Source organism: Alnus glutinosa, chromosome 1 (genome assembly GCF_958979055.1).
Source record: "Alnus glutinosa chromosome 1, dhAlnGlut1.1, whole genome shotgun sequence".
Classification (NCBI taxonomy): Eukaryota; Viridiplantae; Streptophyta; class Magnoliopsida; order Fagales; family Betulaceae; genus Alnus; species Alnus glutinosa.
In genome coordinates, this window is record NC_084886.1 from 40,418,746 (window position 1) to 40,442,713 (window position 23,968).

The following is a 23,968-nucleotide window of genomic DNA, read 5'->3' on the forward strand; positions in this document are numbered from 1 at the left end:
TAAATTATTTAAGCTTGACTCATTATCGAGCCAATCTTGAAATCTTAAAGCTTGGCTCATCTCGATTGCAGCCCTAAATACAATTTAGTTATGTAGTGCTATATATATATATATATATATCAATTAGTGTTATATATAGTATATAAGGTTATGACTTATACATATTTTTGTTAATTTAGTGCTATACATAGTATATAGAATTAGGGTTATAGATATATTACTAAAAGTGATGGGGCCGGGTAGGGGTGTACACGTGCAACCACCAATTAATAACCGCTAATTGGATAATCAGGAAACTGGAAATAGCCGCAATCATATAATCGGTAGGATTTTAGAAAATCGGTTAAAAATAAAAATAATTATAAATGGATTCGTTTTTTTTTTTTTTACAAAAAAATAAAAGAAAAGAAAAAACGACTCCAAGTGGAGGTTTTAGAAAAACGGCTCAAAGTGGAGCCATTTTAACAAAACAGCTCCACTTTAAGTCGTTTTAATTGAAAACGACTAAGAAAACAACTCTAAAAACAAAAGGACTCAAAAATCCGATTTTTTTGTAGTGTTTGCTGTTAAATCTTGCCAAAATTCATAAAATACTGCTGTGTATTTTTTTAAAAAAAAATTTATAATTTTTTTTAAAAAGATTCAGGCATGAGTATTTTTACAAATTTCGTTAAATTCTAACTAACATCTAAATCCTAGCATATTTTTTTCTTTTCTTTTCTTTTTTCCTTAAAAAAATAGGGGTATTTTGAAAATTTTGGCAGGATTTAACAGCAAATCCTAACGGAGTACTCTTAAATGAGACATTTGAAAACTTGAATACATAGTTTGAGACGTTTGATAGTTCAGTACCTTTATCTCAAAACGACGTATAGTTCGATACCCTTTTGTGAAGTTATCCCTTTTTATTTTATTGTTTATTTTTCCATAGAGACATGCTACTGTTCTCATATTTTATATTTTACACATTTCTTATCTTTATTATTATTATTATTATTATTATTATTCTCTCTTTGCTTATTCCATTGTTCTCATATTTTGTATATTACATAAATTTCTATATGGTATTAGAGCCATCGTTTTTCTTGGTGCCTCTAATAATCCTCATTTCGCCACTTGTGCAAGTTTTTTCATTTAAGCATTTTTGGCGTTTTTCACTGTAAAAGCAACACATGCACCAAATGCTTTGTTGACTTTAGCTTTGCATTTGAAGGAATTTAGGAGTCCATTTGGTCCTACACGTTCCTCCACACACCACTTGCAGTTTTTGGTGTCAGCTCCATGTGCCCACACGCCTTTGTCAATGTCTTTCTAACCTTCTTCGAAGCTGATTCTGAAAATCTAATGACAGAATCAAGTTTGCAAGGTACAAATTTGTTGATTTGTGGAATCCTTGACACAAACGTTTTGTCGCATGCGCTATCACGCGCCATCGCGTGTCACTACCAGTTCGTCCATGCGCCGCCCGACCAATATGTCAGTTCTTTCACGTGTCACACACTGGCGACTCTCTCATGCACATCACTTCATGCTTTATGCGCGTCATGCACTACACAAATGTTCATCAGACTTGGGTTACCCAATCCGACTCTTTGACCCGATCCGACCGGGTTTCAGGCTAGTTCTGCCCACTCAGTGGTTTTTAGGCCATCTAGCCTAGTTAGCTTGCAATCCTGGAACTTCGGTGGCTGAAGGCCTTTTGTGAAGAAAAGGTTTGTGGTTTAACCAAAATAACTCTAAGAGACAATTAGCATGATCAGTGCTATAGGATCAAAGAACTTTCTCTTACCACACTAACATATAGTCTCTAGCTTAGTCTTACAAAAATCATGCATAGAGAGGTCTATTTATAGAGTCTCAGAAAACGAGGTTTACTAAAGTAATCAGGAGACTCAAATAAGAAAAATCTAAGGCCGTGGTCGAATAGTACAAACCCATCATTCAAGCAGAATTAGGTTAATTGTACTCTTGACAACGGCGTTAGACAGTTCAGCGAATGCCGTTATGGACGGTCAGGTCTGGAAGCACTTGTCCGTTTGAACGAGACTCCGAACAATACTCCGAACACATAGCTCTAGAAAGTGTTCAGCTAACGAGCGTTTGGGTGGCTTAGTGAATGGCCTACTAAATGATGCTCTTGCTTTCTTCAATGATGCACCCTCATCTGGATATGTCTCTGCGAACGCTGTACCGAACAGATTGATGTCTTTGATGATACCCATTTGAATCTCTCAACAAGTAGCCTAGCAAATGCTCGGCTTTGGAAGTCAGTTTTGTAAGCATAATATATAAAAATAAAATGCTATAAAATAAATAAGCAGCGGAATTATAAATACCTCCAGCCATATCTTTGTTCAAGCGAGATTAAGAACGAAGAACGAAGAAATTTTCTACAACACTGAGAATTCTGAAAAGATAAAAATTTATAGAGTTCTTCTGGCCTATGCCTATCAGTGTGTCGATAGATTGATACACATGGCTCTTTATATAGGTAGGTTAGGGACCCTCGTTATTAATTAGATAGCTGATTATTGTCCTCCCATCAAGGAGAATAAATCAGAAAATTTAATATAAAAAAACGTTTTAAACCGTTTTGATTTCATATAACTTAATGCGGAATAAATCATATTCAATCCTTATATTAAATAATTACCGTTATGATAATTATTTAAATTCCAACCGTTACAATAAATTAAATAATTACCGTTATGATAATTATTTAAATCTCAACCGTTACAAAGAATTAAATGTGTCTGAGGGACACATATGTAATTTCTTACATTCTCCCACTTGGCCCTTATGACACATATAATTCCTTATGATATCCGGTTCTTCAATATGATTATCACTTTATTTATTCCAACCATTTATGAAATCCTCCCACTCACATAAGGAATACTACACATGAATCATGGCGGTAAAACCTTTATATGATAAGTCGTCCCTTCCATGTATTACATATAAAATATTCCTTAAATGAGCACTATATGGGCAATCAAACTTTATGAATAAACTTCTTATAAGTTATTCGGGTCCAACTTTAATTTTATCCCTATGGATAATGTAACAAATGTGCACAAACTTTATTAACAATAACTTGATGTCTATAGACAAATTAGAAAGAACTAGGTACAAAATGAATCAATGAGTCTCATATGCTCCACATGACTTTTAAACAGCTTTACTGGTAAACCTGTAGTTATAGGATCCCCAATCATCAATTCAGTACTGATATGCTCAATGAGCACTTCATTTCTTTTGATGTTCTCTCTCACACGAAGATACTTGATGTCGATATGCTTACTTCTGCTTCCACTTTTATTATTCTTAGAAAAGAATATGACAGCACGATTATCACAGAAGATCTTGATTGGTCTCGCTATAGAATCAACAATTTTGAGACCACCAACAAAATTTCTTAACCATAGTGCCTGTGTAGTGGCTTCATAGCACGCAATGAATTCTGCTTCCATTGTAGTTGTAGCAACTATAGTTTGCTTGTTACTTCTCTAGGATATAGCCCTTCCAGCCAAGAGAAAGATATACCCTGAAGTAGATTTTCTACTATCTACACATCCAGCAAAATCTGAATCTGAATACCCAACCACCTCCAAATGGTCAGTGTGTCGGAATGTCAAACCGCAGTCCTTGGTTCCTTGCAAATACAGCATGACTTTCTTTGCAGCTTTCCAATGTTCCATTCCTGGGTTGCTTTGATATCGACCCAACATTCCAACTGCCATTGCAATGTCAGGTCTAGTGCAAACTTGTGCATACAATAGACTGCCAATTGCAGATGCATATGGAATGTTCTTCATCTGCTCCTGTTACAATGCATTTCAGGGACATTGATCATTGCTGAATTTGTCTCCTTTAATGATAGGTGCTACAGAAGCCGAACAGTTCTTCATTCTGAATCTTTCCAAAACCTTTTCAATGTAGGCCTTTTGAGATAGTTTTAATATTCTTTGTTTTCTGTCTCTATGAATCTCTATGCCAATGGCATAAGAGGCTTCAGCCAAATCCTTCATTTCAAAATTTTGAGAAAGGAACTGTTTGGTTTCATGTAGAAAACCTAAATCATTACTTGCAAGTAAAATATCATCTACATATAAGACAAAAAATATGACTTTACTCCCATTGACCTTAAGGTATATACATTGATCAACAAAGTTCTCAATAAAACCAAATGAGGTAATAACTTTGTGAAACTTAATATACCATTGACGGGAGGCTTGTTTTAGTCCATAAATAGATTTATTTAGTTTGCAAGCTTTCTGAGTGTTATCATCAAAACCTTCAGGTTGTTTCATGTAAACCTCTTCTTCAAGATCCCCATTCAGAAAGGTTGTTTTCACATCCATTTGATGTAGCTCTAGATCAAAATGAGCTACTAATGCCATGATTATCCTAAATGAATCCTTCTTGGATACTGGAGAGAAGGTTTCATGATAATCAATACCTTCCTTTTGTGTGAAACCCTTGGCTGCAAGTCTAGCTTTATATCGTTCAACATTACCAGAAACATCTCTTTTGGTTTTGTAAACCCATTTGCAGCCTATGGCTACAACCTTCTCTGGTAAATCAACAAGATCCCAGACTTGATTTTTAGCCATGGATTCCATTTCTTCCTTCATGGCTTTTAACCATAATGTGGAATGTTTTCCACTCATGGCTTGTGAAAATGAATTTGGATCATCCTTAGGCCCAACATCAAAATCGGACTCTTGGAGGTATACAATATAATTACTAGAGATTGCTGGTCTAATTATTCTAGAAGATCTTCTTAATCCTACTTCCTCCTCATTTGGAAGGGTTTGAGTAGGTTCATTATGAACTTGTTCCTCATGAGTTGACTGTTCTGAAATTGATTGTGGTTCAAGGCAATCTGTTTGGATTTCCTTAAACATAATCAAACGTCCTTTAGATAAAGGAGCATCAGTCAACTCTTGTGCTTTCTCTAATTCAATCCTTTGAGGATAAGCACTCCCACTATGTTCAAGATCCTCTAAGAATTTTGCATTCATAGACTCAACAATTCTAGTATTATTAGAAGGACAATAAAACCTAAATCCTTTGGAGTTGACTGCATAACCGATAAAATGACCGTTGGTTGTCCTTGGGTCTAACTTCTTTATATTTGGATTGTAAATCCTCACTTCAGCAGGACAACCCCATATGTGTAAGTGATTTAAACTTGGTTTCCATCCATTCCATAATTCAAAATGTGTCTTAGGAACAGCCTTGGATGGTACCCGGTTTAATACATACACAACAGTTTTTAAGGCTTCACTCCATAGAAATAAAGGTAACTCAGAATTACTGAGCATGCTCCTTACCATGTCCATAAGTGTGCGATTTCTTCTTTCTGCTACACCATTTTGTTGTGGTGTGTCAGGCATTGTGTATTGAGTAACAATGCCTTATTCTTCAAGAAATTGCACAAATGGACCTATCATTTGTCCATTTTCTGTGTACCTTCCATAGTACTCTCCGCCTCTATCAGATTTTACGATCTTGATTTTCTTTTCCTTTTGTTTCTCTACTTCAACCTTATAGGTCTTGAAAGCATGGAGTGCTTCAGTCTTATCATTTAAAAAGTAGAGATACATATACCGTGTATGGTCATCAATAAAAGATATAAAATATCTTTGACCATTTAGGCAGGGAGTAGGAAAAGGTCCACAGATATCTGTATGTATGATTTCAAGAATCTTAGAACTCCTTCTGGCACCTTTAGTGGTCTTGTTGGTTTGCTTTCCCTTTATGCAATCCACACAAATACCAAAATCAGTAAAATCAAGAATTTTTAAGACTCCATCGTTTACTAATGGCGTACTAGTATCCGTGAGGGCAGGTGGTTCATCCTCACGGAGCGCCAAATCAAGTTCTAAACACCCCAAATAGAAAAGTAAATTTTCTTTCCACTCAGAAAAATTGTTCCCATTAAGCATTGGAACAGTACTTTCTAGAATATCAATAGTAGAAATAGCTGCAATAATCAAAGAAAAAAAAATTTAATGCTGTGAAAATTAACTTTATTTTACTTCCAAAATTATCCAGAATATACAGTGTGCAATTATTCAAATAATTTCACAACAAAACAGTGTTTTTGCGCATAAATAGTTTTACATGCTTTACAGAGTTCATGCTTTTCTTAAACATTTTAGGCACATATGTAAAACAGCAAAACAGTACATGAAATAAACAATAAACAGAGGTAATTTTATGCACAGAAAATTTACACAATCCAACCAACGAAGAATTGTCAAAACTAAAAGCTGAACAAATTGGCATAGAGGCTAGCTCTGAAACCACATGTGAGCATAATATATAAAAATAAATGCTATAAAATAAATAAGTAGCGGAATTATAAATATCTCAAGCCATATCTTTGTTCAAGCGAGATGAAGAACGAAGAACGAAGAAATTTTCTGCAACACTCACTACAAAAAAAAAAAAAGAATTTTTGAGCCGTTATTATTAGAGCCGTTTTAACAAAACAGCTCTAATTTGAGCCACTTTTAACTAAAACGGCTCTAAATAATTTTGAGCCGTTTTAGTAAAAACCGCTCTAATTAGAGTCGTTTTAGTCAAAACGGCTCCAATTGGAGCCGTTTTAAATAAAATGGCTCCAATTAGTTTGATCCAGTTTAACAAAAACAGCTCTAATTAGAGCCGTTTTAGACTCAAATTAGAGCAGTTTTGATCAAAACGGCTTAAATTAGAGCTGTTTTGATCAAAACGGCTCACATAGATCGTACCACGTTTCATCACATAGATCGTACCACGATCGATCATATTGATCGTATCACGATCGATTACATAGATCGTACTACAATCGATCACATGATGGTACCACGATTGATCACATAGATCGTACCACGATCGATCAGATAGATAGTTTCACGATCGATCACATAGATCGTTCCACGATCGATCACATAAATCGTACCACGATCGATCATATAGATCGTTCCACAATCGATTACATTGATCGTACCACGATCGATCACATGATGGTACCACGATCGATCACATAGATCGTACCACGATCAATCACATTGATCGTACCACAATTGATCACACATGTATCACGATCGATCACACATGATCGTATCACGATCGATCACATTGATTGTATCTCGATCGATCACACTTCGATCCTACCACGATCGACCACATAGATCGTATCACGATTGATCACATGATGGTACCACGATCGATCACATAGATCGTACCATCATCGATCATATAGATAGTACCACGATCGATCACATAGATCGTTCCACAATTGATCACATGATGATACCACGATCGATCACATAGATCGTACCACGATCAATCACACATGATCGTACCAAGATCGATCACACATGATCGTACCACAATCAATCACATTGATCATACCACAATCGATCACATTGATTGTACCACAATAGATCACACTTAGATTCCTACCACGATCAATCACATAGATCGTACCATAATCGTGGTACGATCTAAGTGATCGATCGTGGTACAATCATGTGATAGATCGTGGTACGATCTATGTAATCGATCATGATACTATCAATTATGTCAATGTCCCTCCCCTCAAACTAACAAAAAATGTCAATGTTCTCTCTAATGACAAAAATACTCTTTATAAAATTATTAAAATTAAAAAAAAAAAAAAAAAAGATAACAAAATATATAGAAAAAGTAAATAAATAAATAAAAACTGATTTTAATTTTTTTTTTTCGTTTATTTATTTTTTATAATTTTCAGTTTTTTTTTAAACAAAAATTCGTTTTTAATTTTTTTTTCCCTTTTTTCTTTAATTTTTTTAATTTGTATATTAATATTTTTTATTATTTTTAAATTATTTTTGTTGGAGCCCTTTTAGGCAAAAACGAAAAACGACTCCAAGTCGTTTTGAGGAAGAGGGCGGGACACGAAAATTTCGTGTCCCGCGCGCCCCCTCGTCATTTTGTTCAAAAAATTTCAAACGTTTTTTTTATTTCTTTTTCTCTTATAAAATGAGCCCACTGGCCATGACCCACACAACTCTTTTCTTTCTTATTTCTTTTTCTTTTTCTTCTTTCTTCTTTCTCCTCTTCTCGCCTGAACCCAGTGATATGACAAGAGAGAGTTTGAGAGAAGGTGAGATTGAGAGACAGAGAGAAGAGAGAGAAGAGTGTGAGAGAGGGTGAGATGGAGAAGGAGAGACCGAGAGTGAGGGAGTTCGAGAGAGAGAGCTCGGAGCTAGGAGAAAAGCCGCCGGTAGGAGCATAGAGGAGATCCGGTGAACCCGTGACCCAGAGACCTGATTTTCTCCAGATAAGTAGAAAATCCTCCAGCAGCCTACAACCTACAACAACCGTCTCCCTCTCCTTGATTCCCTCCGGATTCTCCTCAACCGCCTGACAGATTGACTTGATTCTTGCAGAATCTCATCCCTGATTTCCTCTTCTTTATTTCCATGTTTTCCTCCATATGCATGATTCATAGGATGTGCTCCCCTTAATGAGCTTATATATTGTTCACTCTTGTAACTAAAGAATGTAACAAAATCAGTGAAGATGTAGTCTTATTTTTCCTCTTTGTTTCTCTGAATTTGTTTGTTGTTGTGTTTTGCTCTGGACATAGCAGAGTTTTGTTTCTGTGGTGTTTTGTAACTTTTGTTGCTAACTGCGTGTGGTTGTAGCCATTTAGTCCAGCTCATTGGTGTTGTTCCTGGCCAGAGGAATTCTTGATCGGATGTATATAGTGTACTGAAAAGGGGTTTTGATTTTATTTTATTTTTTAATTTTTTTTTTATTTAGAGTTGTTTTAGGGACCCTAAAATGGCTCTAAAAAAATTAATGTTTTTTTTTTTTTAATAAAAAAATTTAGAGCAGTTTTAGGGTCTTTAAAACGGCTTTAATTATTTAGACTCGTTTTTGTCCAAAACGGTTTGAGCCGTTTTTGCCAAAACAACTCCAAATAATTGGAGCCGTTTTGAAATGCGGCTTAAACCGGTTTAAGTCGTTTTAGTCCAAAACGGCTCAAACCGAGACTTTAATACTTGATATGTTAAGTCATTTTGAAAACGGCTAAAAAAAAAAGGGCTCAAAACATTTAGAGCCATTTTAAGGCCTTAAAACTCTAAAAAAAGGGCTCAAAACACCTGTTTTTTTGTAGTGACTGAGAACTCTGAAAAGACAAAAATTTAGAGAGCTCTTCTGGCCTATGCCTATCAGTGTGTCGATAAATGGATACACATGGCTCTTTATATAGGTAGGCTAGGGACCATCGTTATTAATTAGATAGCTGATTATTCTCCTCCCATCAAGGAGAATAAATCAGAAAATTTAATATAAAAAGCCGTTTTAAACTGTTTTGATTTCATATAACTTAACGTGGAATAAATCATATTCAATCCTTATATTAAATAATTACCGTTATGATAATTATTTAAATTTCAACCATTACAACGAATTAAATGTGTCTGAGAGACACATATGTAATTTCTTACAAATTTACCCACACCGTTTGAACGGTTCCGACAAACAAAGGCCAAATTACACCCAAACTGACAAGTTTAACATATTCTAACAATTTGCCTATATATTTTGACACCGAAATCACCAATCTAAATCCTAGCTAACAAATTGCATGCGCTTGAGGTTGCTTAGGAAATGTTGAACCAAGGAAAAAGGGAAAACCAAGGAAGTGAGTGAGGAATATATAGGAAAACATCAATACATGGTAACATGAAGTATAATATAAAATGTTTACAACGACCTAGCTTATTCGAACTAATAATTTGAGCAGACGAAAGCCTTAGGCTAGCTTCCGATCCCACGTACATGCAGTTTCCTATTAGCATGCATTTTGGAAGTGCTCTTATAATTACTTATACACTTACTCGGACAAAGAAACAAGTTCATACATATCCAAGTGCTACAATTAAAAACTAAACCTGATCATCTTTCTTCCACTTTTTGTTGTTGTTGGTGTGTGTTGCTTAATTATGGCACTATTCTTCCTCACGTTTGCCAGCTCCCCATAAACGAGAAAACAGCTTGTCTCCTTCATTCCATAATTCCCATTGATTATGGGATTCAACACCAGCTACCCAATCCCAATCCATCCATTTATCATCAAAGCCCGAATTAGTATACGTAATTGATGAAGAGCAATTGTACCACTCCCCATCTGCTGCATTTGAGCTCAGAACACTGCTCTCCCTTTCACTGGCGGTCTCTTTCTCTGTTCGCTCCTTACCACTTGGATCCACGACCCGACTATCAAGAATATAGCTGAGTCGCATCATTTCACCATCTAGCCATTCATATGGCCCCAAGGCCTCATTTTCTATATTATTAGGGCATAACTCGCCTACAGTACTTTTGCTCTCCTCACAATGCCCTAACATCCTCGTCGTACTGTCCAGACAAGAACCATGCACGCCCATTGTTGGGCTCCTTTCAACCTGTCCTACGGTGGTACCACCTGGTTCAACCACCTCACTTGTGGAAACGCTCTCAGCCGGCGCCTTTACTGATGACATTCCGACACTATCTGAGGCTGTGTCAAGAACCTTCTTGTGCTTTTTCACTGCCTGCCGTCTCGCCCGACCTCGTCCGCCTCTTCGCTTGCGTTCGGCAGCCACAGTGATAATGGAGGGCAAGGGTTCATTTGCGGCCCTGTTGAAGCTGTAAAGCTTTCTGCTTAAGTGAGTGTTCCAGTAGTTCTTTATCTCGTTATCGGTTCGTCCTGGTAAATGTCCAGCTATCAAAGACCATCTGCAAGCAACAAAATTCAAATCCAATAATTTGGTAACCTTTGCTAGCCAATTAGCTTTAAGAGAAACTAAAAGACTATATAAATTGAGAATTGCTACATGCATGCACTTACAATAGCTTATTTTATTCTCTCTAATGAGGCGGTGGAAATCACCATTGACATTAAATATATAGATTAACCAGTTTAAAATTTAATGGTGATTTTTACTGCTATATTATTGGATAAACAATTAGGGATAAACAATTGGAAGTAGAGATGAAACCAAAAATTTTCATCTGGAGGGGGCAATGTATGAAAGAGAGGTCAATATACAAATCGATTAACCATAATAAAATTCAATGGCGACTTTTACTGCTTTGAATAAGCACTTAGGGGTAAGAAGTGGGAAATGCTGTAGCATTTTGGTACAAATATTCTTTAGAAAATCAAGGCAGAAAAAAAAAAAAGTGTAATTAAGTTCCTCATCGGAATTTTTTATTTTTTATTTAAAGGCCGAAGCCTTAATATTATGTGTCCACTCCTATAGTTTTCCCTTGCATTTAAGTATTTTGATTGGTTGATATATGGTAATTAAGTTAATCTAGCTATAATGGGTCGGTTAGATAAAAAATTTTACTTTTTGACTGTCTTGATGTGATATAAAGATTAAAATATTGTAAGTGATTTATAAGTATTTTGTGTTTTGAATTATTTATTAATCCTTTAAAAAATGAAAAAACAAAAAAACAAAAAAAAAAAAAAAATCTATATAGTATTGTCAAAACGAGGCCGCCAATGTTGCCTTCCCCATTAGTCATGGCAAAATGAGCTAGCTAGCTCCACATCAAGGAATTGTCTGCCGTAGCCAATAAAACGTACACCATATTAATTAATGGAGAGCCTAGTACCTAGCGAATTTTCGGGTCCCCTAAGTTATGGGCAGCCCAAAGAACGTAGGGTTATGGAACTTATGGACGCAAGAGTAGGGGATGGAGGAGGTATTAAAGGCCCACCTTGAGGCAGCTGAATATGGCAATTGATACATTTTTTACAAATATTCGACGATTATAATGGAAACTGCGGATTCAGGTCACGTGTAATTATTGTGGTAGTGTATGCAATGACTCTGACATAAAATAAACGTCCTAAATTCTTTCATGTTATTTAAAATTTTAAATCTCTTATTTCAGCAACCGCCGTCATCCTAATTAACAGTGTCATTGTAACCTCAGTACCACCGTATCGTCACTACTGATCTTTCTTCACCATTACCACTTGGGGATTGACCACTCATTTGGTTGTTTGGTGGCTGCTAAACCATCCTAATAGCCATAACGGTGCTTCGGGCACCCTCAAGGGGGTGGTTTTGGCCACGCCCAACTAGCCTGTCTGGGTGGCCAAAACTCCCCTTTGGTTTGGGAGGGAGTTGAGGTTTGGCTACCCCAAACTGCAAACCATTCTTGTAGTCACAATAGTGGTTTTGCTACTTGCAAAGTAACCAAAGGAGTTGCCGGCCACACCCAATCAAGGGCGGAACCACGTACATATAACCTTTGGCGGGTTGTAGCCCCTAAAATTTTAAAAACTTCTTAAATTAAATGTATTTTATGAGATAGACCCTCTCAAATTAATTATTTCCCCATAATAAGGTTTTTTTTTTCTTTCTTTCTTTTTTTGAAAAGGTTTTGCCCGGCCTAAAATTCTAAGCCTGCCTCTACTCCTCCTGGTGGTGGTGGTAAGGGTGACAAATGTTGTTAAGATTTTTTTTTTTTAAGTTTTTAAATAATATGACAGAATTGGAGTCATTCATTTAAAATGAATGGTCCATAGAATATTGCACAACTTATTGAAAATGACATAACTTTACCAAGAATTTTCCTTATTAAAGACAAGAGAGAGACATTTTTTTTTATTATTATTAAAAAAAAAGGAACAAGAAAGCAAGAAAGCAAAATGGTTTCTGGTGCATGTGTGTCCATGCATGCTCTTGCATGAGGCTTTGTATGTAATTCAGCTACGGTGGTAAATGAACAAAGCTGTTCGCGAGCAGGCTCGAGCTCGACTCGGATAACGAAGGTTCGAGATCGGTTCATTTATTAAATGAATAGAGTTTGAATAAGTATAAACTAGGCTCGACTTGTATAAGTTTGTATAATTTTATTTTTTCTAATATTATTTTTAAGTTTGAAATGAGAAAATGTTGAGTACTTCAAAATATGAATATTAATTCTCTTCATAATGTAATAAATATGGCTTGCATTATTGTAATTGTGAGTTTTAATATAGATATGTGTATTTGTGTATTGTATTAGTGTATATATGAGTGGGTTTATGCATGCGTATATATGTATGCGTAATGAATTTATATACATACTCTAAGATAATTAAACATATAAACTAGAGATTAATTAGATTGTTTAATATTTGAGTTAATTTAATCTAATTACTCAAATAATCAATCTTAACAATAATCAAATAACTAATAATTAATTAGTATGATTTTTTTAAAAAAGAATTAAACAATCACGGTATTTACTATATATTTGGAATGAATAAATTAATTGAGTAGCTCGCGAACAAGTTTGAGCTCGTTCAAAAAATAAATGAATAGAGCTTTAAAAAATTATCTAACTCGTTGATTAGCTGGAGTTCAGCTCGTGTTCAGAAAAAGAAATTAAACGAACCGAGCTTAAACGTTTAATAGTTCGCTCTACTCGATTATAACCCTAATTATTTGGCAAAAGATAAATAAAATGCAAAGAATTGATCCCTATAATTAGCCTATTCGTTTCAAACAAGCATTCCAAGAAAAAAAATGTCCGTGCGCTTTCAAGTGCACACTTTCTAACGTGGCATTAAAAATTATTATTAAATTTTTTATGGATCACCATTAAATTTTGGATTCAATAGTAATTTTCATTGCCACGTCAAAAAAATCCACTTAAAAGTACGTACATATAACATTTCTCTTATAGGAATGTTGGTTTCCCGATCTAAAGGAAGATTAAAAATGTTGGGACTAGTTTTATCAAATGGTAATATATATTAAGACTTTGTTTAAGGAGAGATCTTTGAATTATACAGAAGGTTGATAAAGTGAAATTCATAATATCCAGTAAGAGTACTATTTCATCCTATATAATACTGAACACAAATTCCATTACTACTTTTTCCTAGGAAGGATATATAGGTCTCAGAATTTCCATAGTAGTTTTAATATGAGAAAAACAAGTGCATATATATACATATAGGCAGGTATGGCGTAAATTAAATAGAACATACCTATTACCCAAAGCACTATGCAAATTAACAATGGTCGCTTCCTCTTCAGGAGTGATGTTCCCTCTCTTCAAGTCTGCCCTTAGATAATTTATCCACCTGAGTCTGCAGCTCTTCCCACACCTTAACAAGCCTTCAAATCACCATATATCGATCGATCGCCGCAAAAGTAAAAGAAAACAGTTTAATTAATTACGACCCATTTACTTCTATTTTCCAACAAAGTATTTACAATATTAATTATCGATCGAAGAAAGAAAGGAAAAAGATTATCAATTAATACCAGCATTCTTGGGCAAAGTCCTCCAAGAGCCTTCACCTTTGGCTTGAATGTAGTTGGTCAAGACTTCATCTTCTTCAGCCGTCCATCTTCCTCTCTTCAGCCCCAACTTCTCACAACACGGTGCTCTCCCCATCTCTATGGATTCCGAGAGAATTGGAGAGCACTTACTGAACGTGTGGAGTGTGGATTATATTTATGTGAAGCTTGCGGTTATATCATTTATGCTGGGAGATCGAGAGGGAGAGAAAGATGATGGTGCATGTCGTATGAGCGGTGCCCAAATTTTGTGGCCCCTCTGCGCTTCATTAATTAATACACGCCCGCCCGCCCGCCCGTCCAGTTTATTACTACTAGCTATATGCCTTAGCTAGAGCCCTATATTTTAAACAAAGGACAAACATTTTTTCTAAACTCAACTCCTTTGACTGTCTATAAAAAATAATACTTAGATTATTAATTTTTTTTTTATTAAAAATATATTTGCTGTCCAACTTCGTCCATTACTGTCTAAATTAATCAAAACAAAAACTTTCAGTAGTAAAATCTGGCAATTTAATGCGACAAATGCCTCTCAGAAGTCAGAACTACAAAGGGAATTTAATTATACGGAGCAACTATATGTATATATATATATATAAAAGATAGAGAACTTTCACAAGATATATTATATATCACTGAAAAGCTCTCTAGCTTGAATAACAGCATAAATTTAATGCTACAGTACTTTCAAGTTTTAACTAAGTTACTGCAACTCCAACATAGCCACGTAGGTGAGGCCAAACGATTTAGCGGCGGCCCTTAGACTTATTATATAGAGGAATGTTAAAGCATCTCTTAGTGTTTGGAATGGCTAGATGTAATTTTTTTTTATTAAAAATTTACATCAATATCATCCAAAAAGACATAAATGTCATTTTTTAATTACATCTATGTCATTCCAGATGTACACCAGGAGAACACTTGAAGATGCTATAGTATTCCTCTATTATATATAGGTTCTACTTGAACCCTCGTATATTCTCTTGAGAGCGTGGTACTGTGTGGGAAAATTTTATTTATATTTTTCATCATTTTTATAATCATACATATAAACTTTAAAAAGTGTCACTTTAGTGTATTCATTTATTTATTTATTTTTCATTTCACCAAACCGTTAGAATTTTTCGTTAAATCATAACGAATTGATATTTTGAGAATTTTTTTTTTAAAGAATATTCCTAAAACACCCTCATTTTTTTAAAAAAAAGAAAAAAAAAATTACAAGGATTAAGGCGTCGGTGATGATTGAACGGAATTTACAAAAATATCCATGTTTGAATCTTCGAAATTTTTTTAATTTTTTTTTTAAAAAAAAACAAGAGTATTTTTGAGAATTTTGATAGGATTTAACGAAAAATCTTAATGAATGAGAGAAATTTAAAAAATAAAAAATGGATACATCAAATTGACACTTTTTAAATTTTAAAAGAATATGATTGTAAAAAAGAAAAAGAAAAATCAGATGTAAAAAATGGCCTAAATTCACATCATTTAAAAATCTAAACCGAGTTTTTTCTTAATTTAATCTTTCCCACCCGTACGTGGAAGTAGTACTAGATGGAGCCCGGCCTCTTTGTTCATGGTAGTACTGTTGCTCTAAGCTCTTCAGTATTATAGCTGTGGGCTCTCATAATGCTTTGAGATTTATTGTCTCACCTACCAAGCATGGGCATCGTTCTCATCGTAATGGTGAAACATGGAATTACAATATACTTTGGCAATGTTGAGCCCATGAGTTATGTTGATCATAAAGAGAGTATTAATATTGGCTTCAGCTGAAAATACTCAAAATAGGGACCATTTCTCAGAATGTCAATATCAATTTTCTCAAACATTGAATTGGATCACATGCATGGTTTAAGAAGACAAAGTATTATCATTAGGGGTGTATACGTGGACGCGGATGCGGTTATTTGTAATATTCGCAACCATACGCGCAGAATGTGGATATTACTTTTAAACATCCGCATCCGAATTATTTTTGCTACTTAATTGGATCCGCATGGCTATTATTCGTTATTTACTAGGGTTAAATACCTTTAAGGTCCCTGAGTTTTAACAACTTTATTTTTTAGTCACTGAGTTTTAATTCGCATCACAAATGATACATCAATTTTGGGAAATGACTAAATTAGTACCCTGGTTAACTTTTCCGTCCAAAAATTAACGGTCCGCCACGTGTCAACCTCAGAAGTTGACACGTGGCACTATATAAAAAAATAAAAAATCTTTAAAAATTAATTAAAAAATTTAAAAAAAAAATTGAAAAAACTAAAAAAAAAAAAGGGGGTGGCTGACTTGGCCACCATGGGGGTGGCCGGCCACCCCCATTTTGGCCAGGGAGGTGGCCGGCCGGTCTGGGGTGGCCGAACCACCCCCATGTGGTGGTTGGGCCCCCCCCCAGACAAAAAAAAAAAAAAAAAAAAAAAAAAAAAAAAAAATTGGGTTTAGGGTTTTGCCCTTGGGGGTGGCCGAACCACCCCCAAGGGGCACGGGGGTGGTTCGGCCACCCCCAAATCGGCCGGTCTGGGGTTGGCCGAACCACCCCCGTGGCCCTTGGGGGTGGTTCGGCCACCCCAAGGGCAAAACGGGAAAAATAAACCCTAAAAAAAAATTTCCGTTTTGCCCTTGGGGTGGCCGATCTAGGGGTGGCCGAACCACCCCCGTGCCCCTTGGGGGTGGTTCGGCCACCCCCAAGGGCAAAACCCTAAACCCAATTTTTTTTTTTTTTTTTTTTTTTCTGTCCAGGGGTTGGCCGAACCACCACATGGGGGTGGTTTGGCCACCCTAGACCGGCCGGCCACCTCCATGGCCAAAATGGGGGTGGCCGGCCACCCCCATGGTGGGCCACCCCCTTTTTTTTTTAGTTTTTTCAATTTTTTTTAAAATTTTTTAATTAATTTTTAAAGATTTTTTATTTTTTATTTTTTTATATAGTGCCACGTGTCAACTTCTGAGGTTGACACGTGGCGGACCGTTAATTTTTGGACGGAGAAGTTAACCGAGGTACTAATTTTGTCATTTCCCAAAATTGATGTATCATCTGTGATGCGAATTGAAACTCAGGGATTAAAAAATAAAGTTGTCAAAACTCAGGGACCTTAAAGGTATTTAACCCTATTTACTATCCGCATATTAGGTAATGAGCCTTTTGAGCCTTCTTTGGATCTTTATTAAGGCATATTTTAAACGATTTTAAAAATAATTTAGGTCGGTTTTTAGTGTTTTGGGTTTCTTTTCTTTTCTTTTCTTTTTTTAAAAAAGCTCTAATGTTTTGAAAACATACTGATTTCACATTATTTTTCCTTTTTTGTCCAATTGTTACACGAGAAAAAAACACAACCAACCAAACCATTGTAAACATAACATATATATACTTAATCCAAAACAGTGTAATTTTGGTACTAAACACCAAAACGACAACTTTTTGGTGAATGTTTTATATATAATATATAAAATATATATTTTATATAAAAGGTATACGGATGCGGTTATTAACCGCATATATAGATATTTGTGTCCACATATATGGATAATAATTTTTGCTAACCTCATCTGCATGTAACGGATATTGACGATTAATATCTGCCCGCACATCCACCTCTACTTTTTGTTAAAGAATACATTGCCGTGAACCCAAATGTATAGAATGACCATAAGCTATCATAGTTGCCTGGCCATGAGGACAGCCATAGCCCATACACAATAACCAACTGTCAATTAAGAACTTGAGTGTTTTTGAGATTATATATCAATTTGCGTATAATTATTAAAAAAACCTAAACTATCAAATGTCTCCGGCCATTGAAGTTAGCTGCAGGCCAACACTGAACGAGAAAAGGGGGCACTGTTCTGTGTTGAGTTGGACGTTGCTCAACAAGTTTTCTAGTTTGGAAGACTAGAGCGAAAACATGGTACTGCTGATCGATCTGAATCATCTGATCATCATCAGGTGTCCTTTAATTTTAAGAGTACCGTTCCACAATTTAATGGGACTCCATTTCTAACTCTTACATTCATATTTCGTGCTAAAGCATGAATGATGAATGAATTAATGAAAATTGGACAACAAGGCGTGAAGTGGATCAGATGGCTTGGTTCTCCATCTATACAACCAAAATTATAGTTTAACCTAAGATTTTTGTCCAATGATAGAAAACAAAAAAAAAAAAAAAAAAAAAAAAAAAAAAAAAAAACAATTAATTTTACCCATCGAATTTCTAATTTGATGCAATCTCTCTCCTTCATTTGATTTTGTAGTTAAAATCAAACAGGAATCATAAAAAAGGGTGAAACGACTTTTATGTCTCTAAAACTTGAAAAAAAAAAAAAAAAAATTAAATTTACCCTTAATTTCACCCAGCTTGAGTCACCACCAGACCCAGTTGTGGGTGTGGTGGCCCACGGGTCAAAGACCCATTTTTTATTATTATTAAATGAAATAATAAGAGTATTTTCATCATTTTGAAGGTATCTATTAGGATTTAACAGAGGGGGACATGACATTAAATTAGAAATTTGATGGTTAAAATTAAAAGTTTTTAAACTTTAGGGGGATAATTTCAAAACGTGTGAAAATTCGGAAAGTTAAGTGACAAAGTATTTAACTATGGTAAAAAAGATCACCCGTCAACTTTTTTCGTCCCTTTGGACAAAAATCCAGTCGCTTGCGTCGCCCGTGACTTTTGCAAAGATGAACTCTAAAAAGCTCTCCCCCAAAAAAAACAAAAGAGTTACGTACATTGCACGTGATTAAGTTTCCATCCAAAGAGACCAAAAAAGTTAATTGGCGAATGGTCAAGTTAGATACTTTAAAGAGTTGATTGTGTTCGCCAAAACGAAGAAAAAAAAAAAAAATGGTGTATACTTGTGTACTTTTTCCTTATTAATTTATACGATTACATATCACAATTTTGGTTAAAAATCCCGACGGCAAGTATACAGAGGAAGAGCATATATAGCAGGGCCGGCTCAACTATAAGGCGAGTTAAGCGGTCGCCTAAGGCCTCCAAAGACAGGTTTGTTTGAAAAAAAAAAAAAAAAAAAAAAAAAAAGCCTAATCATAATTTGAAACGGTTTTTTTTCAATGGAATGAGTCCTCAAAGACAAGTTTGTTTGAAAAAATAAAAATAAAAAAACCTAATCATAAGCTAAAATGGTTTTCATGATTAGGTTTTTTCCAATGGAATAAGGCCCCCAAAGATAGGTTTGTTTGAAAAAAAAAAAAAAAAAAAAAAAAAAAAAAAAAAAAAACCCAATCATAATTTGGAATGGTTTTGAAAAAATAAAAGGTTAAATACACTTCTGGCCTCTGAGATTTGGAAACTTTATTTTTTAGTACCTGAGTTTTAAATACACATCTCTTCTTTTTCTTTTTTTTAATTTTTTTAATTTTTAATTAATTTTTGAAGATTTTTTTATTCTTTTATACTAAAACATGTGTCAACCCTCAGGGGTTAACACCTGGCAGGCCGTTAGTTTTTGGATGGAAAATTTGACAGAGGTACGAATTTGGTCTTTTCCCAAAACGGAGATATCATCTGTGATGCGAATTGAAACTTAGGTACTAAAAAATAAAGTTTCCAAAACACAGGGACCAGAAGTGTATTTAACCCAAAAATAAAATAAGCATGATCTCTTCTTTGGAAACTCTTTAACTTCAATAGAAAATAAATAGTTAGAAATCCAAGAATACAACAATTAATTCTAACAAAAAAAAAAGTACATTTTCTCTCTTATTAGAAGACTAAACTAAAAGAATGTGGATTACAATGAAGCCAATGAAGAGATCGAGTGGGGCTCACTGAAAAAAGTCTCGTTTAAAATTCTCACCTTAGGCCCCAAAATATATCAAGCTGGTACTTTATATCAGGGACGGATGGAGGGGGGGGCTGGCAGGGGCCATGGCCCCCCCCAAATTTCCTAAAAATAAAATAAAATTATTAGGTAGAAAAAAAAAATTCTAAAAAATTAAAAAATATAAGGTAAAATTAAAAATTTAGCTTATTTGGCCCCTACCAAAAAATATTTTTTGGCCATTGGCCCCTGTCCATAAGAACTTCTAGCTCCGTCCCTGCTTTATATGGCATGCGTTAAGAAATATTGATTTAATAAAAGGCTCCACCTCATTGGAATTTGGATCATTTCCATTTGAAATGGAGAGAACCTCTCCATTTAGTGTAAAAATGAGGGTATAGTTATCTTTTCACATTCTTACATAATGTGAAAAGATAACTATACCCTCATTTTTACACTAAATGAAAAAATTCCCGTCAAATTTATACTTTTTCCTCAAAATTAATTATACCATACTGAAAATGTAAAGTCGTACATTGGGGTGGGGTGGGCACTTAATTGACACCGAAAATAGGGTAAATTGTGGGGGCAAAAAGCTGAACAAATGTGCCGCCGGAAACCATAATGGAAGTGGTGAAATTCTAACACAAATTAAGCATAAATCAGTTTGTCTCCGGACAATATGAATCCGGCTGGGAAAGGGAATCGGATGTCTGTACAGCCATTTCTAGGTGGTCCTCATAAAAATGAAGGTGGCGGTCTTAAACCGCAGTACTTTAAAAGCCAGTCAATATGCATGGGAGCCATTAATAAGCACGACGAAGTTAAAAGCATGCAGTACTGACATGAAATGCCATTGATAACAATTCGGCGCAGTCCAGCTGCCGTCAGCTGCAAGAGTCATAGGTTTGGAGTTAGGATACATATGCCATTCACGGCAATGACTTTTAACATACAAAATCGCAAAGCACTAATGTTGGATCGGAGTACGCAACAGTGCCACTCTAGTTAGGGAAATGCTTGATGAGGACACTCATCTGTCCCCCATCATCCATTTATAATAAAATAATAATTTTTTATTAAAAAGTAAGCTTTGATGTGATATCAAAACTTACTTTTTAATAAAAAATTATTATTACATTATAAAAGGCTCACAGGGGACGGATGACCGTCCCTGTGTAGCAAGACTCCTCTAGTTATGTGAATGGTTCTTACAACATGTTTTACCGGGTGCGGTTTCGAATGTCTAACTATCGGCCACCAATTAATTTTCAGATGAAATAGTTAAAGGTCCGATTCAACAAATTAAATGGTATTAGGATTAGAGTCATGGGTTCGAGTCGTGGGAGCGTCACGTTGAGAGAAGGATTATCAGAGTAACGACTCTTAAAACATGCCTTGCAATGTATGATTTCAAATGCCATAAAAGGCTTCGATATTTCTCGTTGGCCACGGGCCAATTAATTTTCAGATAAGATGATCGAACGCTCGATACAACAATTAACAATATTTCTTAGTAAATCTCAAATCCCTGCTACAAGCCGGGAAGTCTTCAATTCTGATCTTACCCGCATTAAATAGGAGTTATGAGATGTGTGGAAAACCTGGATGAAGCCTCAAGGGTCTCACGAGCTCCTGGCTAAATCTCTAGATCGAGTAAGGCAATCCACTAGCAACATGGGGGGCAATCAATAAGAACATGAAGTACTTCGTCATCTTTACCACGCAAGTTGTGGTCCAAACTCCAAAATAAGAAGGCCCGGCGACCGCAGCGGCGGGGCCAGAATTTTAATTAATAAAATGACAAAATTAAAAGATTGATAGAGTTGAAAAAGAAAAAAAAAAAAAAAAAAAAGAGGTAAAAATATAACGAAATGTAATTTGTAATTAATTATCATTTAAAACATATAAAAGTAATTTGTAATTTATTTTTTTATACCTAGCATTAATTTATTCAGTTATTCTCGACGACTTTTCGTGTTTTAAAATTGCTGCATGATTTAAATAATTAACACATCTAATTCTTTGTATATGTGGCTTGCAAATGAAAACAATTATAGGTCACATCACATGCACCTAAATAATTTGCCTGTAATACATTAGATGGTTTGATACGTAATTAAGTACTCATCTAAATAGCATACTCTTTTAATTTCTTTAAAAAAGTTGAATGAAATAATCGTCAATTAATTATGACGTAAATAATACACAACCATAGTGATTATCAAAAATCTTCCAAATTAAATCTAGATCAGAATATCCCACACTTCTTAATATATATAACGTACGACCTTTTTTCAACTTCTGGAAAATAATTTGGAAATCTAGCAAAAGGATGAAAGCTATGCAAGTGGCATCTTCTACTAGCAATGGGAAAAACTCCATCCCAAACAACAACGATGAGTGGCCGGAGATTTTGTGCTAAAGCCTAAAGCTATCTTTCACATTTTCAGGATTTTTCATGGTAAAGAAACTCCCAGATAAAAATCTTATTATTGGAGGAAAATCCACATAAAAAAAAAAAAAAAAAGGGATTAAATGAAATTAAATTTTTACGCATTTATCTTTGTTGAAAATAAACCCAATATTCGTAGAGAATTGTTCTTGCTTTGAGGCAGGTTGTGCAAAAATTTGGCAAATTATAGTATTAGTGTACTTTTGGCCAAACAAGAACAATTTACACCTTTCAGAAAACTTTCATCAAACACTCTCTGCACAAATTTCAGACGCCCACGAGTAGCATAGAAATGAACCAACCCATTTCGAACTACCAAATCCAATGTAATGGTTATGTTTATTTTTGAGGTTTTTGACTAAATTTCTGATGGAATGTAATGAAAAAGATATGGAGAAATAGAGTAATTTATGGAATGGATGTAATGTTTTGGATGGATCAGTATATTAAGTACAATGGATAATGAACGTGATTTATGGTGCGTTTGAGGTTGCGATTTCGTAAATAAAAAGTGTAATTTTAAATCAAAACGCAGAAAATAAATCGTTTGAGAATTGCGTTTTTAAAAAAATTACGATTTGAAAACGCAGAAATTTACCTTTTCAAATGACATGCAAGGATGTGTTTTTTTAAAAATGCGAAATTTTAAAGGCTAACTTGCCAATTTAAATGACAAACTGAGATTTTGCCAAACATTAAATTGTGGTTTTAAAAATTATTTTTTTAAATTGCACTTTTTGAAATCATAAATCCAATCAGACCCTCCTTAAAAGTAAGAATCAGAAAGACTTGGGGTCTGTTTGGGCTTGCGATTTCAAAAAGTGCGATTTTAAATAACGATTTTAAAATGTACAATTTGAAAAAAATAATTTTTAAAAACGCAATTAAATGTTTGACAAAATTACAATTTACCTTTTAAAATCACAAATTAGCCTTTAAAATTTTGCGTTTTCAAAAATGCACCATCTTACCTGCAATTTGAAAAAGCAGATTTTTTACGTTTTCAAATCGCAATTTTTAAAATGCAGTTTCTAAACGATTTATGTTCTACAATTTAGTTTAAAACCGCACTTATTATCTACAAAATCGCAATTTTAAACGCACCATTATTCAAAGAGACACCCCCCAAAAGAAAGAAGAGAAAACAGGAATTTGGCAAATTGTTTTCCCATACCCATGCCTTAATTATTTCTCATGGGCATCTTTACGCACTTCACTACGCTAATTTTTTTAATATCAATTATTTTTTCTTAATTTGGGCAGCACATGCAATGCATTTATGTATCTTTTCCAATTGCCATGCAAGCCCATACTTTACTTTTTATAAAGAAAGCCCTAGTTTATCAACTTCCATTATAACCTC

At 34.8% G+C, this 23,968-nt stretch overlaps 1 protein-coding gene across 1 annotated transcript; it reads right to left on the reverse strand.

Moving 5' to 3' along the window:
• Positions 1-9,713: 9,713 nt before the first annotated feature.
• LOC133858911 (transcription factor MYB111) lies at positions 9,714-14,545 on the reverse strand. Its single transcript, XM_062294360.1, has 3 exons — positions 14,316-14,545; positions 14,036-14,165; positions 9,714-10,773 (listed from the first exon to the last, which is right to left on the reverse strand). Exons 1-3 carry the CDS (start codon positions 14,446-14,448, stop codon positions 10,005-10,007), a joined length of 1,032 nt encoding a protein of 343 aa, XP_062150344.1. The 5' UTR covers positions 14,449-14,545; the 3' UTR covers positions 9,714-10,004.
• Between the last annotated feature and the right edge of the window lie 9,423 nt (positions 14,546-23,968).

Bases quoted from the DNA above. Each gene is read 5' to 3' on its own strand.
- LOC133858911 (XM_062294360.1), bottom strand. From the start codon at position 14,448: ATGGGGAGAGCACCGTGTTGTGAGAAGTTGGGGCTGAAGAGAGGAAGA. The intron at 14,166-14,315 runs GTATTAATTGAT...GGTGATTTGAAG, and splicing joins GACTTTGCCCAAGAATGCTG to GCTTGTTAAGGTGTGGGAAG. The intron at 10,774-14,035 runs GTATGTTCTATT...TGTTGCTTGCAG, and splicing joins CATAGTGCTTTGGGTAATAG to ATGGTCTTTGATAGCTGGAC.